Source organism: Ornithorhynchus anatinus, chromosome 4 (assembly GCF_004115215.2).
Source record: "Ornithorhynchus anatinus isolate Pmale09 chromosome 4, mOrnAna1.pri.v4, whole genome shotgun sequence".
In the NCBI taxonomy this organism is placed as follows: Eukaryota; Metazoa; Chordata; class Mammalia; order Monotremata; family Ornithorhynchidae; genus Ornithorhynchus; species Ornithorhynchus anatinus.
This window is the reverse complement of record NC_041731.1, coordinates 89,041,176-89,059,349: the sequence shown is the minus strand read 5'-3', so window position 1 is coordinate 89,059,349 and position 18,174 is coordinate 89,041,176. Positions and strand designations below refer to the sequence as shown.

Genomic DNA, 18,174 nt, shown 5'->3' with positions numbered 1-18,174 from the left:
ATGGAGGAGGAGGGGATGGTCGACAGTGTCAAAGGCAGCAGAGAGGTCAAGGAGGATCAGAATGGAGTAGGAGCCATTGGATTTGGCAAGAAGGAGGTCACGGGTGACCTTAGAGAGAGCAGTCTCGGTAGAGTGGAGGGGACGGAAGCCAGATTGGAGGGGGTCTAGGAGAGAATGGGAGTTAAGGAATTCTAGGCATCGATTGTAGACGACTCGTTCTAAGATTTTGGAAAGGAAGGGTAGTAGGGAGATAGGACGATAACTGGAGGGGGAAGTGGGGTCAAGAGCGGGTTTTTTTAGGATGGGGGAGACGTGGGCATGTTTGAAGGCAGAGGGGAAGGAGCCCTTGGAGATTGAGTGGTTAAAAATAGAAGTTAAGGAAGGGAGGAGGGCAGGGGCGATGGTTTTAAGAAGGTGAGAGGGAATGGGGTCCGAGGCACAGGTGGAGGGGGTGGCACTTGCGAGGAGGGAGGAGATCTCCTCTGAGGATACTGCAGGGAAGGATGGGAAAGTAGGGGAGGGGGTTGTTGGGGGGGAGGGGAGAGGCGGAGGGGTGACTTTGGGGAAATCTTCAGCTGTTCCAAGAAACTTGATTTTGCAAGAATTTTATGCAGTGAAGGGAAGTGATTTGCCTAAGGTCACACAGCAGAGAAGGGGCGGAGCCGGGATTAGAACCCATGACCTTCTGTCTTCCGGGCCCATGTTCTAGCCACTATGCCATGTGGCTTTTCTAAAACAAAGTAGAGGAGGCCACAGGATTTGGCAAGAAGGTCACTGGTGATTTTTGGCGAGGCAATTTCCGTGGAGTGAAGGGAGCGAAAACCAAATTGCAAGGAGTCAAGGAGAGAACTGGAGGAGAGGAAGTGGAGGCAGTGGATGTAGTTGTACTAACCGTATCCTGATGGCTGCCAGCACATCAGTTTTTGGTTCATTCATTCATTCAGTCCTATTATTGAGCGCTTAGTGTACTAAGTGCTTGGGTAGAGTACAATATAAAAGTAAACAGACACATTTCCTGCCCACAACGGGATTGAACTGCAATTATTTAGTAATGGTAGTTGCGGTGGGGAGGCAAAAGAGAAAATTCTTCCCATTCCCCAGGGTGGGGCCCCAACAAATTAGAATACATTCAATTTTTTTTATTGCTTCGCACCTTGATTTTAGCATCCCCGGGAGAGGCAGTATCAAATACAAAAAGATAGTATTGTTTTAATGTGGGCATTGAACATGGAAATTGCTCTTGATTAAAAAGATTTAACCATTCAGTGGTTCTTTTTCATCCCCAGTCTAATTAGAAACTTTATTCAAGACTTACTTTCCCACAGTGATTACTCAAAGGCTGCAGGTGTTACATTCACAAGCCTATTCGGTGGAGCCTGAGATTCTTTTTTAAACTATACGTATAGGTTCTCAATAATTTAAAACTTCCCTAATTTGATTCCCAGCCATGCCTGGAGTCCAGTTCTCACCCCTTTGTGGGTCATCAGTTTCTAAATGAATGTCTCTTGGCTGTACTGAAACTTTTTTACATGCAAACAATGCTGTGGCCTTAGGAACTTTAGAAACTGAAATCCTTTGTTATTTAAAGGCTTTGTTCCAAGCCAAGATGACACGGCAATTTTTAAGACTCTCGGTTAACTGGTATCATGCACCCTTCTACCTAGCATGCAATCTCACCCCTCTCTACTTCATTCAGTAGTATTTATTGAGCGCTTACTGTGTGCAGAGCACTGTACTAAGTGCTTGGAGTGTACAAATCGGTAACAGATAGAGACAGTCCCTGCCCTTTGATGGGCTTGCTTGATGGACCTTGCCATTTCATTCATTCAATCATTCATTCAATCATATTTATTGAGCGTTTACTATGTGCAGAGCACTGTACTAAGCACTTGGAATGTACAATTCAGCAAGAGAGACAACCCCTGCCCAACAACGGGCTCACAGTCTAAAGGGAAAAATGGTGGTATTTGTTACGTGCTTACTTTGTGTCAAGCACTGTTCGAAGTAGATACAAGGTGATCAGGTTGTTTTGCTTGGGGCTCACAGTCTTAATACCCATTTTACAGATGAGGTCACTGAGGCACAGAGAAGTTAAGTGACTTGCCCAAAGTCACAAAGCTGATAAGTGGCAGAGCTGGGATTAGAATCCACAACCAGAAAGAGCTCAAATAGAGTGGGGACTTTAAATCATGATTGATGAATCTTCTTATTTCTATTTGAACTCTTCTCTATTTCGAGTCTCAAAACAGCTCTGCCGACCCTCTCTGTACCTTTTAGGTTTCAGGGGAAGGGGGAACCCATGCCTCAAATTTGTTTTTCTTGTCAGATTGGATGTGGGGGTTTTGTGTGTTTGTTTTAATTAGCCTTTCAGGTGCAATGAAAGGACCTAATTATTTCCTTCAGGTCTTTGCCTAAGGACTAGTGAGGGGCAATTGGGACTATTTAAGAAGCAGCATGGCCTAATGGATAGAGTACCAGTTTGGAAGTCAGAAGGAGCTGGATTAATAATAATAATAATGTTGGTATTTGTTAAGCGCTTACTATGTGCCGAGCACTGTTCTAAGCGCTGGGGTAGACATAGGGGAATCAGGTTGTCCCACGTGGGGCTCACAGTCTTAATCCCCATTTTACAGATGAGGGAACTGAGGCACAGAGAAGTTAAGTGACTTGCCCACAGTCACACAGCCGGCAAGTGGCAGAGCTGGGATTCGAACTCATGAGCCCTGACTCCAAAGCCCGTGCTCTTTCCACTGAGCCACGCTGCTTCTCCAATAGTATTTATTTATTTATTGAGCGCTTACTATGTGCAGAGCTCTGTACTAAGTGCTTGGAATGAACAAGTCGGCAACAGATAGAGACAGTCCCTGCCGTTTGACGGGCTTACAGTCTAATCGGGGGAGACGGACAGACAAGAACAGTGGCAATAAATAGAGTCAAGGGGAAGAACATCTCGTAAAAACAATGGCAACTAAATAGAATCAAGGCGATGTACATTTCATTAACAAAATAAATAGGGTAATGAAAATATATACAGTTGAGCAGATGAGTACAGTGCTGAGGGGATGGGAAGGGAGAGGGGGAGGAGCAGAGGGAAATGGGGATTCTAATCCTGGTTCTGGTGCTTGCCTGCTGTTTGACTTTGTGAAAGTCACTTCACTTCTTTGGGTCTCAGTGACCTCATCTCATGGACTTTGTCCCACCTGATTAGTCTGAATCTACTCCAGCACTTAGAACAGTGCTTGACACATAGTAAGCGCCTAATAAATACCATCTTTATTATTTGATCTTAAATGTGTTTGTGTGTGAATGTATACTGAACAAGGATAATTTCTGATGGAACATAGTTAAATTTTACTATTACCATAAATATTTTCATTGTCAGTCTTTAGTTGGAAAATGATGTTACTACTATCCAAGGGTCTATTTATGGCTCAATAGACCCCTGTGCAACTGTCTTCTTTTGTGTGGCACATTAAATATTTCCTTTTGCTCTGAACTGGTCACAGTCAGACCTAGAGCTCCCTGGTGTTTTCTTTCCTAAGTTCACTGTTGCACACCAAAGAATCCTTTCTGCAACAGAGTAGATAGGACACAAAATTGCACTTCAGGATCCTCTGTTCATGCAATCAAATTGATAAGGGTATTTATTGAGCGCTTACTATTTGCCACGCACTGTTCTAAGCACTAGACTCAGTGTTTGAGAGACAACTAAATAGTAGAGTTGGTAAACATGTTCCCTGACCACAGAGAGCTCACGTTCTAGGGGCTCTTCTTTTAGGACCCTTCCAAAATAACATTGGTGGATTGTAATGTCAGTATTTCTTTCACTCCTCTATCACTTGGATGGATTGATTCTTGAAGTTTGATGAAATCATCATTGAGCATTGATTTCTCTGAGTGAGAAACAATTAACTCGATGACTGCATCAACCATTTCAGAACTAAGTTGCCTCTCCAGTTGAATAGCTTCTTTGGTTATCTGCCCAGGGATCTCTTCAGAGCCCTGAAAATGTGTCGTAACTGCAGGCAGAACTTCCTCTAATATCCATTCATTATTGATTTCTTAAGCTCAGCCCAAGGGGGAAGAGGTTGGCAAGGAATTTGTTTTCTTGTATCTCAGCCAGAGCATTGAGGCCTTTTGGGTGAATGCATGGGATAAGTCATCAAATAAAACAGATTGTATCCTCAGGGCGGTTGTATCATGGGGAAGATGTAACATCTTCTCCTAGAGGCTTTCCCAGATCAAAACCTCTTTTCCCCATCTTGCTCTCCCTTCTGCATCATTCATTCATTCAATCATATTTATTGAGCACCTACTGTGTGCAGAGCACTGTACTAAGCACTTGGGAGAGTACAATATATAATCTATGCACTTCGATCTGTGACTTTTGGACAGTTGATATTTGCCCCACCCTCGACCCCAAAGCTCTTACATAACAAATCTTTAAATGATATATTATAAATTATTCATATTAGTTCTGTCTTCTCCTGTAAACTGTAAGATCGTTATGGGCAGGGAACAAATAGTATTTGTTAACCTCTTAGTATGTGCCAGGCACTGTCCTAAACACTGGGGTAGATAGAAGATAATCAGGTTGGACACCGTTCCTTTCCCATTTAGGGCTCACAGTCTTAATAGATACTTTACAGAGGAGGAAACAGACATAGAGAAGTTAAGTGACTTGCCCAAAGTCTCCCAGCAGACAAGTGACAAAGGCAGAATTAGAACCCAGATCCTCTGACTCCCAGGCCCATGGTCTTTCCACTAGGCCATGCTGCTTCTCTGGGGAATGCCTGCATATTGCATAGAAAGGAGATTCATATTGTTTTTCCAGGGGTTCTGGAACCGATCCTAATTTACAAGTTTACCCACATGAAACAACTCTGTTTTCAAGGAACAAAAGCCATAAGGATATTGTGAGGTACACCTGCATGTTGAAATTATCATTAGTAACCTGTTGATGGGCTTAGGTCACTAATGCTGTGTACTACACAAAATAGTATGCAATGATTGGTGCCTGACTTTCCTTACCCTCAGTTGTATTATGCCTATAAGATGTCTTATCTCTTCTTATTCCCTTATTCTCAAAAAAAATGTTTCAAGAAAAGGTCCTTTTTTAAGATGTCTGTTCTGAGGCAGAGGTTTTTTTGTTTGTTTTTCTAATATCACTCCAAAAATTTTATAAGGCAATTCTATGAACTTACAGTGTGAATTTTTCATAGGAATCATAAGGAAACACACTACCAGGCCTTTAATAACATCACAGAAAGTGGACATCTCCAAATATATGGTAACTGGAGGCAGACCTTCCGTGCCTACTTTAATAAAAGTTCATGGTATGTATATATTCAATAGATTGTTTTGTTGTAACAAGGCTCCATTCCTTCCTTTTAAAGGCTGTAAGACTTTCTAATGAATCCTCACTTCTCAGCTGGATGTTGTTCAAATGACAGTAAGTGAATCTCATTGGATCTCAAATTTTGTACTTGCAGAGAGGGGAAAATTTGAAAGTAACTCTCAGTTTGGCAAGAGAGGAATCCAGTTTATTTTTCAAATATATTTAAATAATTCTTTCCAAAATATCCCATACATCTGGCTTTATGCTAGATGTAATTTGTGCGTGCTAAAATTTAGAGCAGTAAGGGATCTTAAATTCTCTTTTGCTAAGTAGCTCTGAGTTTTGTTCAGCTCTGAAACCTGTTTTTGTTTCAGTAATCTTCTCATTTTTATTGCTATCGATAATACTTATTAAGGGTTCAGGCTCTCAAAGCCCTGTATTGGGATATTTACATCAAAATTAAATTCATCCCCGGCCCGTGACCCATAGAGGTTTCACAATCTATGAGGTTGAGAATAATAATAAAAATAATAGTAATAAAAAATTGTGTTAAATGCTTGCTATATGCCAAGCATTGTGCTATCACCAGAGTAGATGCAAAATACTCAGATCAGACAGTCTCTGTGTCATAGAGGGTTCATTCATTCATTCAGTTTTATTTGAGTGTTTACTGTGTGCAAAGCACTGTACTAAGTGCTTGGGAAAGTACCCTGTAACCACAGACACATTCCCTTACAATGTATGTACAGCATCCTCTAGACTGTAAGCTCATTGTGAGTTGGAAATGTCTATTAAGCCTGTTATACTCTCCCAAACACTTTGTGCAGTGCTCTGCACACAGTAAGTGCTCAATAAATATATTGAATGATTGATAAAAGAGATGAAGAACAGGTATTTTTATCCACATTTTATAGATGAGGAAACTAATGCACAGGAAAGATTGATGAATTGTCCAGGGTCACACAACAGACAAATGGTGGAGCCTGGATTAGAACCTGACTCTCCTGGGTGTCAGTCCTGTGCTCTTTCCACTAGGACACCTAGAGGACAGACATTAAGGTTAATAAGAATATAATATGAATAATAAATATGAGTTAAAATTCAACAATTAAAAATATATCACTTAAACACTACTTGAAGAAGACATTTGTTAGATACCTCAACTCCCTATAGACTGTAAACTCATCATGGGCAGGGAAGTGTCTACCAACTCTGTTGTATCATATTCTCCCAAGCACTTAATAGAGTGCTCAGCACACAATAAATGCTCAATAAATGCCATTGACTGATCGATTGATTGAGGCAAGTAGTCCTCAGTGAATTCTGTTTTTACCCACTGTTCCCACCAGGGATTGAGAGTAGGGGATCTGGAGGGGGTGACGTTTGACAACCAGTGTTGGGCATCAGAAAGGAATGGGTCTAGCCCTCCAGACAGGCCCTGGACCTAATAATAGTAATAATAGTAATGATAGTATTTGTTAAATACATACTATACGCCAGGCACTGTGCTTAGGGTGGATACAAGCAAATGGAGTTTGGGCACAGTCCCTGTCCTACGTGGGGCTCACAGTCTCAATCCCCATTTTACAGATGAGGTAACTGGAGCTCAGAGAAGTGAAGTGATTTACCCAACGTCACAGAGCAGACCAGTGATGGTGCCGGGATTAGAGCCCATGACTTTCTGACTCCCGGGCCTATGCTCTATCCACTATGCCATGCTGCTTCTCTGAGGGAAGAGCTCAGGGCTGCATACTACAGGGCTTCTGTTCACCTTCCATCTCTAAACTAAAACTCTTTGTAGGCTTTCTCAGGGAGAAAGCCAAAATCACAGGATTGGTTTTGTCCAACTTCAAGTTTACGCCCAGTGGTACATATAGTCTGCTTATCCATGGAGCTCAGTTTCTTCTTATCCCATGCTTATGCTTATTTCTTGAAACTCAAGATCTCAGATCTTGAAAATGACAACTCTTGGACTTCCATTAAGCTGTTATATTACTGTTCCCTATAGCAATAATGAAAAGAGTCTCTTTTCTCCTTCATAAAAAATTGTCATTATTAGTCAAATCACTTTATATTTATTAGAATCACATTTAATTTCAGACTCAGAAGCCTGGGACTGCTATTTTGAACAGTTCACACAGTACAGGTCTTTCCCTTTTTATTTAATGTTTAACTTGCCTTAAGGTATGAGCTGAAGTTTGTAGATGGAGGGAGGAGATATCCTGAATTAGGGAAGATATATTTGAACTGACCATTTGTTCCAAAATAATTTAGTACTTTTTTTTCCTTGTTTTAAAGGTGCTCTCATGTTGATAGCCTGGATGACCATAGGAAATATAGGAATGGTTTTCGCCAGTATTTGGAAGGGTGTACTCAAAAAGAAAATTTGGGGCCAAGAACTCTGGTTTCAGGTATGTAAGTAAATAAAATGGAAAACATTTATAAATTCTATGCAACATTCCAACAGTGATATAATTTATTTTATTGAACTGGAAGGGTAAAGTTAACTAAAGTAAATTTTCTCTAGACTATACAAATACGTTTGCAGCAGAAAAGTCAAGATGCATTTACAAACTTTAAAGTAAATCTAATTATTAAGGGCAGTCTTTATTACTTTAAACAGGATGCTCAGGAACAGAATGTAAATGTTCCTCACTGAGAAGTTTTTCAGTTTTGCCCGAATAAAGAAAAGAGGGCAAATTAAAGCATCTGAAGGCTCTGATGCATAGAAGATTTAAGTCTTTGTGATTAACTCCACTTGATTTTTCTCTTTCTTCAGAGTCTTCTATCACCAGGGATGGGTAGACCAGGGGTCGGCAACCCTTTTGTGCAGAAGAGCTGAACAAAATGAAACTTTTGCACAATTGGGTGCAAAGAGCCGTCACACTAGTTAAATCTTCTCTTGGTCCCACAACTCCCTCCAGTTATTGCCCTATCTCCCTCCTACCATTCCTCCCCAAACTCCTTGAGTGAGTTGTCTACATCCTTTGTCTCCAATTCCTCTCCTCCAGTTCTCTCATTGACCGACACCCCCCCAACCCAATCTAGCTTCTACTCCCTTCACCCTACAGAAATTGCCCTCTTTAAGGTCACAAATGATCTGCTTCTTGCTAAATCCAATGACCTCTATGCCATCCTCATCCTCCTTGACCCCTCAGCTGCTTTTTACACTGTCAACAACCCCCTTGTCCTGAAAACATTATCCAAGCTTGGCTTCTCTGACACTGTCCTCTCCAGGTTTTCCTCCTATCTCTCTGGCTGCTAGTTCTCAGTCTCTTTCGCAGGCTCCTCCTCTGCCTCCCACCCTCTAACTGTGGGAGTTCCTCAAGGTTCAGTTCTGGGTCGTCTTTTATTCTCCATCTACACCTACTCCCTCGAAGAACTGATTCGTGGATGATTCAGCTGTGTGACTTTGGGCAAATCACTTAACTTCTCTGTGCCTCAGTTACCTCATCCGTAAAATGGGGATTAAGACTGTGAGTGTGAGCCCCATGTGCGACAACTGGATTTCCTTGTATCTACCCCAGCACTTAGAACAGTGCTTGGCATGTAGTAAACGCTTAACAAATACCATCATAATAATAATGATTCCCAAATCTACATCTCCAGCCCTGATCTTTCTCCTTCTCTACAGTCTTGCATTTCCTCCTGCTTTCAGAACATATCTACTTGGATATCCCACTGACATCTCAAAATTAACATGTCCAAAACAGAATTCCTTATCTTCCCACCCAAAATCTGTCCTCCCCCTGACTTTCCCATCACTGTAGACACCACCTCCATCCTTCCTGTCTCACAACCCTGTAACCTTGGCATTATACTTGACTCCTATTTCATTCAACACATATTCAATCTGTCACTAAATCCTCCCAATTCAGCCTTCACAACATTGCTAAAAACTGCCCTTTCCTCTTCATCTAAACTGCTACCTTGTTCATCTGATCACTTAGAGAACATGGGTTCTAATCCTGGCTCTACCACTTGTTTGCTGTGTGACCTTGGGCAAGCCACTTAACTTCTCTGTGCCTCAGTTCCCTCATCTGTAAAATGGGGATTAAGACTGAGCTCCACGTGGGACAACCTGATTACCTTGTATCTACCCCAGCACTTAGAACAGTGCTTGGCACATAGTAAGCACTTAACAAATATAATTATTATTACTATTATCCTAACCTGCCTTGGTTATCAGGCTCCTTGCTGACCTCCCTGCCTCCTGTGTCTCTGCACTCTGCTGCCCGAATCATTTTTCTACAGAAACGTTCAGGCCATGTCGCCCCACTTCTCCAGAACCTCCAGTGGTTGCCCACCCACCTCTGCATCAAACTGAAACTCCTTACCATTGGCTTTAAAGCACTTACTTCCTCCTACTTACCTCACTGCTCTCCTACTACAACCCAGCCCACACACTTTGCTCCTCTAACATCAACCTACTCAGTATACCTCAATTTCATCTATCTTGCCATTGACCTCTCGCCTACATCCTGCTTCTGGTCTGGAACACCTTCCCTCTTCATATCCAACAATTACTCTCCCCACCTTCAAAGCCTCTTTAAAGGCATATCTTCAAGAGGCTTTCCCTGACTAAACCTTCATTTCCTCTTTTCCCACTCCCTTCTGCATCACCCTTGCATTTGGATTTGTTCCCTTTATTCCTTCAGCCCCTCAGTGCTTATGTACATATCCATAATTCATTCATCTTAACATCTGTCTCCCGCTCTGGACTTGCTTTGGTGTAGCGCTGTATCCGCTAGCATGGCATAGTGGATAGAGCATGGACTGGGAGTCAGAAGATCATGGGTTCTAATCCTGGCTCTCCCATATGACTGCTGTGTGACTTTAAGCATGTCACTTTACTTTTCTGTGTCTCAGTTACCTCATCTGAAAAATGGGGATTGAAACTGTGAGCCCCATGTGGGACAAGGACTATGTTCAACCCAATTCACTTGTGTCCACCCCAGTGCTTAGTACAATGCCTGGCACATAGTAAGTGCTTAACAAATCCACAGTTATTATTATTATTTTGGGCTAGAAATATGTCTACCAACTCTCTGTTTCATGTACTCTCCCAATATCTTAGTACAGTGCTCTGTACCCAAGAAGCACTCAATATATACAATTGATTGATGGACCTAAACACACATTAACCTAACTCTTCATTGTGAATCTAAGGTTTAAATGCTTTGTCCTCCCCGCACCCCACCCCCCATTGAAATATCTACTCATCAATAGATGGGTGGGATTAACAACTTAAACATAATAATAACAATAATAATGTGGTATTTGTTAAGCACTTACTACATGCCAAGCACTGTACTAAGTGCTGGGGTAATACAAATAGAAGATAATCAGGTTGTCCCATAGGGACTGCCAGGTGGGCCCTGGGGGCTCCAAGGCAAGGGATTAGGTCCATGGCCTCTGGAGTTGGCATCCACAGACCCCAGTAGGGCTGCCTGTTGCTGATAGGCACAGCTAAAATAATAACAATATGGTACTTGTTAAGTACTTACTATGTGCCAAGCACTGTTCAAAACTCTGGGGTAGATACAAGCTAATCAGGTTGAACACAGTCCCTGTCCCACATGGGGCTCACAATCTTAATCCCCATTTTACTGATGAGGTAACTGAGGCGTAGAGAAATTAAGTGACATGCCCAAGGTCACACAGCAGACAGGTGGCAGAGCCAGGATTAGAACCCAGCTTCTTCTGACTCCCAGGCCCATGCTCTATCCACTAAGCCATGCTGCTTCACTCTCCCCTCCTGTAACAATGAGCCAGAAGGAGCCCTGCTGCTATGGTGTAGGTTGCTGTAACATGAGCAGTAGCACCATGCATTGTGGGGTGTTCAGTGGGGGCCCCTCATTTAGCCTGAGGCTCTGGATGTGATTTTGAGGGTCTCACCTCCTCTCCTAGGCTCAAGAGTTACATCTGACGGCAAAACAGCTAGGTCTGGCTCCTGGGCCATAGGTTGCATACACCTGACTTATACTGCTTACTGACTATTTCATATCAGTCAGTCTACAAACCATCAAATGCCTGCAGTTTAGGACATTTTAGGAACACTGGTCTCAAAAGTTATATATTGAATATTTGCATACTTTAAAATGAATGACTGTCCTGGGGGAAAGAGAGTGAGTGTACTCATTTTCCTAGACATAGGATGGATTTGCTTTCTTTATGAACAAGCTCCAGTAATGGCCTGTTCTTTGGAGAAAATGTTGAAATGGGAGAAGTTAAAATGATTCTAACAAGTTTTCAAGTGAATCAACCTATTATCTTTCTGGGTAAAGAGAACTGTAAATATTACCTCTCTAGTCTGACATTTAGGTGAAGAAAATGGTCTCCAGGGGCATAAAAATAGATGCATATGACTTAAAGGTGCAAAAATATATTATTAATGGTACTTGATCACTCCAGTTCTCAGTTGCTGCTAGAATTTTTAGATTCACTAAACAAATATTTAATTCTCTTGCTTAATGATGAATGAATCACCTGTATTTTAAAGTGATAATTGATTGGCTTCGTGTTGTTTTTTAAGGCCCATAGGTTTCTGATGCTATTGACTGTAGCAGTAACAATTACCGCCTTCATACTGCCCTTTGTCCAGATTCAAGGGTGGAGTGTAAGTTAACATTTGTCTCTCTTTACTGAGAGGGTTTTGAGTATCATGGGAATGGAACTGCTGTCTTCTCGTTTCTTTGTACACTTGGTTCTTTCATTTGTGAAGGCGTGCTTCTAGGGAGGAATTGACATTCATTCATTCATTCAATAGTATTTATTGAGCGCTTACTATGTGCAGAGCACTGTACTAAGCGCTTGGGATGAACAAGTCGGCAACAGATAGAGACAGTCCCTGCCGTTTGACGGGCTTACAGTCTAATCGGGGGAGACGGACAGACGAGAACAATGGCAATAAACAGAGTCAAGGGGAAGAACATCTCGTAAAAACAATGGCAACTAAATAGAATCAAGGCGATGTACAATTCATTAACAAAATAAATAGGGTAACGAAAATATATACAGTTGAGTTGACATGGCCATGAATAGAGCACCAGATGACACCGCCAACTGCAGTATGGTGAACTTGTTGTCCATTGAGCTCTAGTTCATTGCAAGTGTCCATTATTTTATCTCTGTTGAGATTCATAATTTAATATATTTTGATTTTATAATCATCTGTTCTCTCTATAGGCATTAGAAGTAATTAATATTATTCTGCAAAAATTAGAGTCCCGTGGTTATCACTCTCCAACTTCCAGGAACTTTTCAGTAGGGATTTTATCTCCTCCAGATTTATATAGTTGGCTGAAACAGTGAAATTTTTCCAGAAGCAAACAAAGGCACAATTTCTAGATCAGTGGCTGCATTTCAATCCATGGGTTTAAAGTCAGATAAAAGCATTAAAAGATTAGGATTTTTGTTTGGGAGCTAAGGTCCTTTAATACTGACCAAAAAGGCAATTATTGATACCAATTCCCCTCTCCTTCCCCACCCACAAAGGGCAATGAGCCTCATCCAATCATGGGATGTATTGTCATGACACTTGTTGTTCTTCAACCAGTGGGTGCTATCTTGCGACCTCCACCTCAACACAAAAGGTAAGCACGGACAAAATGGGAGAGATGAAATAACCAAAAAATTTCTGAAATCTAGGGCCACATGTCCTTTCTGTGGTGAGCAGAAATCTAATCACTTCTGAGATGGGCCTAGAAGAGGGTCAGAAAGGGAGTGAGAAGTGGGAGAAAGAAGAAAAGAGAGAAAAAGAAAGAGAAGGAAAGGAGAGGAAGCAAGCAAGTTGGCCTCACTCCTTAGAGCCTAAAAGCCTATTTCTTCAGCCTTGCCTCCTGTGGGACCTGACCTCTTATCCCCCCAGCTGTCCCTTTTTAGAGTGCAACTGGATTAAGTAAACCCGTGCCAATTTGCTGGCTCACTTGGAAAAAACCATAAAACAGTGATTCCAAAACAAAGCACATTTCATTCTTTTCACAACTATCCTGAATAAGCCTAACTTGGTGTACCATTCTAGTAGAAATATAGACTTTTTTTATCCAGATGCAATGAATATTGTTTTGTCTTCCTGCTTTTTTCATGTTGTTTCTTGTGTTCTTTCCATGCCTCTTACATGTAGAGATACCTTATTGCCACTGTCCTCCTCTCTCCCACTGCCACCGTACTTCTCTAGTACTCTGTTTCTTTCTCTCCCTTTTCCATCTCTCTAAATTGTTCTGTCCCCCCTGCCTTTTTTATCTTCTGTTCTTTTCCTTCCTTAACTTCTATGACCGTCATCCTCTCTCTCGCCCTCCCACTTTTACTTTTCATTACCATTTTTAGTCCTCTATCTCATGTTCCTATCCCATCTAATCTTGTCCTTTCTATTTTCTCTCTTTATCTCTTTCTGTCTAGGCCTCTCTTCCACTCTTGGCACCTCGCCTACCTATGGTCTAGTCCAGCTCAGTGATGACTGACCACTCATCTGATCAAAACTCCCAACATCATCGTGCATGTCTACGGAATAAGAGAAAGACATCACGAATGTTCCCAGTATCTAGACAGTGGCATTTCATTGATATCACTGTTCATTCAATACTATTTATTGAGCACTTACTATGTGCAGAGCACTGTACTAAGCGCTTGGAATGTGCAAATCGGCAACAGATAGAAACAGTCTCTGCCCACTGATGGGCTTACAGTCTATCAGTACGTGATCATTATATCGATCACTTCAGCCATGTGACATGGCAAGAACCAACCGATTGTCCTTGAATATGCATCCAGTATTATAACCCACAGTGTTCCAAAAAGCGGTATCTAAACCATCAGGTTGGCTCAGTGGAGAACGAAGACATTTGTAAAGAGCTCTGTGACAATCTCACAGCCTACTGGAACAAAGATCCCCAGGGGTAAGTACCAACATGAACAGCATGTGGGCACTTCTCTAGGCAGATACCACCAGGCAGTCACCAAGACTATGGGTATGGTCAGACTCAAGCACCAAAACCATTTTGATTTAAAAATTATTGGCCACTAAGCAAGAAATACAACCTCAACTCTTTGTAGCTCCTCCTGTTCATGAGGAAAAGAATCTACAGAAGACTGCTATTTATTAATCAGGTGAAGCTAAAGAATATGCAGGACCAGTGGTGGGATCACAGCTGAAGAGACCCGGGGGTAGGCTTACAGCCACCAAACTAAGGATGTTTTTACTTATCACTAAAGACGCTTTGTGGCCCCATATACACTATTACAGCTACCTTGAACAGGGCAGATGATCCGGGAAGCAGTAAGGCACTGTGGATAGAACATGGGTGTGGGAGTCAGAAGGTTGTGGGTTCTAATCCCAGCTCTGCAACTTGTCTGGTTTGTGACCTTGGGCAAGCCACCTCACTTCTCTGTATCTCAGTTTCTCCATCTGTAAAATGGGGATTAAGACTGTGTGTCCAGATTGATCTGCTTGTATCCACCCCAGCGTTTAGTACAGTGCCTCACACACAGTAAGTGCTTAACAAATATCAGAATTATTAATAATAATTCTTTTCTCATCACAAACAAGGAGGGATTCCACTAGGGATGGCAAAAAAACTTCATTGGTTTTTCACCATCTTCCATCACTAAAGATGAGAAGCTATGAAGAATTGAAAACCTCACAAAATGTGAAGTTATCTTCACCCTATGAGGAAATCACTACAGCAGTCAGTCAGAATCTGGTAAAGCATCCGTAACTGATAATGTTCCTGCAAAAATTTATAAGGAACATTAGATATCCACACGGGCTTTATTCCTCATACAGAAAGTGGAAAAAATGCCTCAGAACTTCAGAGGTCAACATAATAATAATAATAATTATAATAATGGTATTTGTAAAGTGTTTACTATGTGCAAAGCACTGTTCTAAGCGCTGGGGGGGTACAAATCACTTTCTTTAAGAAAAAGGTGAGACTGCTATCTGCGGCAACAACACGGGCTTCGCACAGCAGTCTGTCGACAGCCTAATGCTTGCCAGAATTTCTGGTTACGCTACTGAGGAATATCAGAAACTAGGCACGTCAAACCTATTCTGATGAATGGGCCACATAAGTAGTTATACATTAGTATCAGGCCTCATTCTTGAAAACCTGCAGGTGAATAATAAGTTATTTGTAAAACTATGGGACTTATAATTAAGCAGAATAAAAGGAAATGGATGAATGGAATTATCTGAATTACTTTCTTGCAAATAGTGAATGGGACTTGAGCAGTGGCCCAAGGTTGCAGGGAGAATAAGGCAGCAGGTAAGCTAGGGGGACAAGAGACACCCTCCCCTTCATATGCAAACATAACCAAATGATCTTTCCCCTGTAGAGCAACAGTAGCAGAGTAGGTATACAGTAAAAATAACCTGAAACAGAGGGCCTGCTGCTGCTATTCCTTTCCCAATTCAGTGGTGTTACATGAAGAGCAAACTTGGAAACCTTGGAATCCTAGAGAGGAGGAGCAATCAGAGGCAGGGAAGAGGCACTTCCAACAGCATCTTTCTCCTCCCATTACCCTTTTGGGGCCAACAGTCCTGGCTAGGAGCTGTAGACAACTTTGAAATGTCATAAACTGTTGCTCTCCATGAATGGCAATGTGACTTCAGGACAAAATGCAGCAGTTAGGCATACCCTTGATGACAGACTGGTTTAAGAATATCCAAGGAACAACCCGAGACCTTGATATTGCATTGGTAACTTTACAAAGAACATTTGATGCCATCGGAAGAGCTGAGTTCTGACAATTACTCAGCATATTTGGCCATGCCCTGAGAAGTTCCCTAATATTCTAAGGCTGCCCCACGATGATTTGTCCAGTCAGGTTAAAGTTGAAGGTGAACCATATTCGTGAACCATTCATGACAGCTGTTCCTCCTTTGCTCTTATTTTCTTCTCCCTTTTTGCCTGTCACTTGGCTTCTGTGTCCTTTCTCCTAGGATACTGCCTGGGTCTCCAGTGGGAGTCTCACTGTCTATGGAAGAATGAGTTCCTTCCATATCCAGTAGAATTCTGCCAGGCAGAGCGAGACACCTTCAGGTGTCTGTTTTGGTGCATGTCTGGGATTTAGGAAGTGGGGTAGCTGCATGCTCTGTCTCTCCCATGAGCGGTAGTAAATGAGCAAATCATGTTTTGCTGGGAGATAAACTTTTGTTTATGGCATATAGCAGGCCTTCCTTTGCTAAGACAGTACTACAGATGGTAAAACCGTTTCCATCACCCCTAGAGAGCCAGGTTTGAATTTGGTGAGGCAGGCAATGCTTTGGGCTTCTTTTGTAGCCTGCCACCAATTTGGAATGAGAAATTCATCTCTAAATAGGTCTGCTCAAAGGCTGAGGGTGTTGCCTTATAATGGCATACATAGTCATTCATTCATTCAGTTGTATTTATTGAGCACTTACTATGTGCAGAGTCCTGTACTAAGCGCTTGGAAAGTACAGTTCAGCAATAAAGACAATCCCTACCCACACCAGGCTTACAGTCTAGAAGGGAGGAGACAGACAGTAAAACAAGTAAACAGGCATCAATATAAGTAAATAGATTTATATATATATATATGAAACGAAACAAGTAAACAGGCATCAATATAAATAAATAGAATTATAGATACATACATAAATGCGGTGGGACAGGGAGGGGGGTGGAACTCCAAAGGTAGCAAGTTGAGGTGATGCGGAAGGGAGCGGGAGCTGAGGAAAAGGGGGCTTAGTTTGGGAAGGCCTCTTGGAGGAAGTGAGCCTTCACGAGGGCTTTGAAAGGGGGAAGAGTGAGATTTGAAAGGGGGAAGAGTGATTGACGGATTTGAGGAGGGAGGGCATACCAGGCCAGAGGAGGAACGTGGGCTAGGGGTCGACAGCAGGATAGGTGAGATCAAGGCCCATTGAAAAGGTTAGCGCTAGAGGAGCAGAGTGTGTGAGCTGGGATGTAGAAGGAGAGAAGGGAGGTGAGGTAGGAGGGGGCAAGGTGATGGAGAGCTTTGAAGCCAATTATGAGGAGTTTTTGTTTGATATGGAGGTTGATAGGCAATCACTGGAGATATTTGGGGGGTGGGGGGCGGTGACATGCTCAGAACATTTCTGTAGAAAAATAATCCAGACAGCAGGTGAAGTAAAACTCAGAAACAGTGAAACATATTAAGCTAACATTACTTCTCTTTTATCCACAGGAGAATTTGGTTTAACTGGTTTCATTCGCTAAATGCGTTCATCTTAAAAGTTCTCTCAGGTAAATGTTGAATTCATTGATAAAAAATGTTTCTGATCCCTTCATACATTTTGAACCTGAGCTACAATATTAAATTGAAATTATTTGTGGCTTTTATGACAGTCATTTTACTTTAATACAATCTGAATTTTTTAATTATTTTACCTCCAAATTAGAATAAATCAAAATAATTCTTAGATCTAAAAGTTTTTTTAGTGAGGCACCCATAAGAAGCCATGGGTTTCTTGCAGTTTGAGGGGAGTAGTTTTCAAGAGAAAAATATTTGGAATATCTAGAGTAGTTATGTCTCACAAATAATGATTTCCTACATCCTAATTTGCCTTAAATTAATGAATTGGGGTGGAACTACCGGAAACTTCCCCAAAGGAATCTCCAGAATCTTCCAGAGGGAACATCTGATCAACCTAAACATAGCAGCATGGCCTAGTGGCTAGAGCACAGACCTGGGAGTCAGAAGGTCTTGGGTTCTAATCCCAGCTCTGCCACTTGTCTGTTGTGTGACCTTGGGCAAGTCAGTTGATTTCTCTGGACCTCAGTTCCCTCATCTGTAAAACTACTTCATTCAGTCATATTTATTGAATGCTTACTGTGTGCAGAGCACTGTACTAA

General features: G+C 41.9%; 1 protein-coding gene across 1 annotated transcript in view; it reads left to right on the top strand.

Annotated features, from left to right (window-relative positions):
• The window catches only part of LOC100081622 (putative ferric-chelate reductase 1), a 57,029-nt gene that overhangs the window by 30,747 nt on the left and 8,108 nt on the right, over positions 1–18,174 (top strand). The window contains exons 10-14 of the mRNA XM_029063875.1: positions 5,223–5,336; positions 7,637–7,749; positions 11,874–11,957; positions 12,836–12,933; positions 17,507–17,565. Of these exons, the coding sequence (XP_028919708.1) occupies positions 5,223–5,336; positions 7,637–7,749; positions 11,874–11,957; positions 12,836–12,933; positions 17,507–17,565 (468 nt within the window). The remainder of the gene's footprint in view (positions 1–5,222; positions 5,337–7,636; positions 7,750–11,873; positions 11,958–12,835; positions 12,934–17,506; positions 17,566–18,174) is intronic.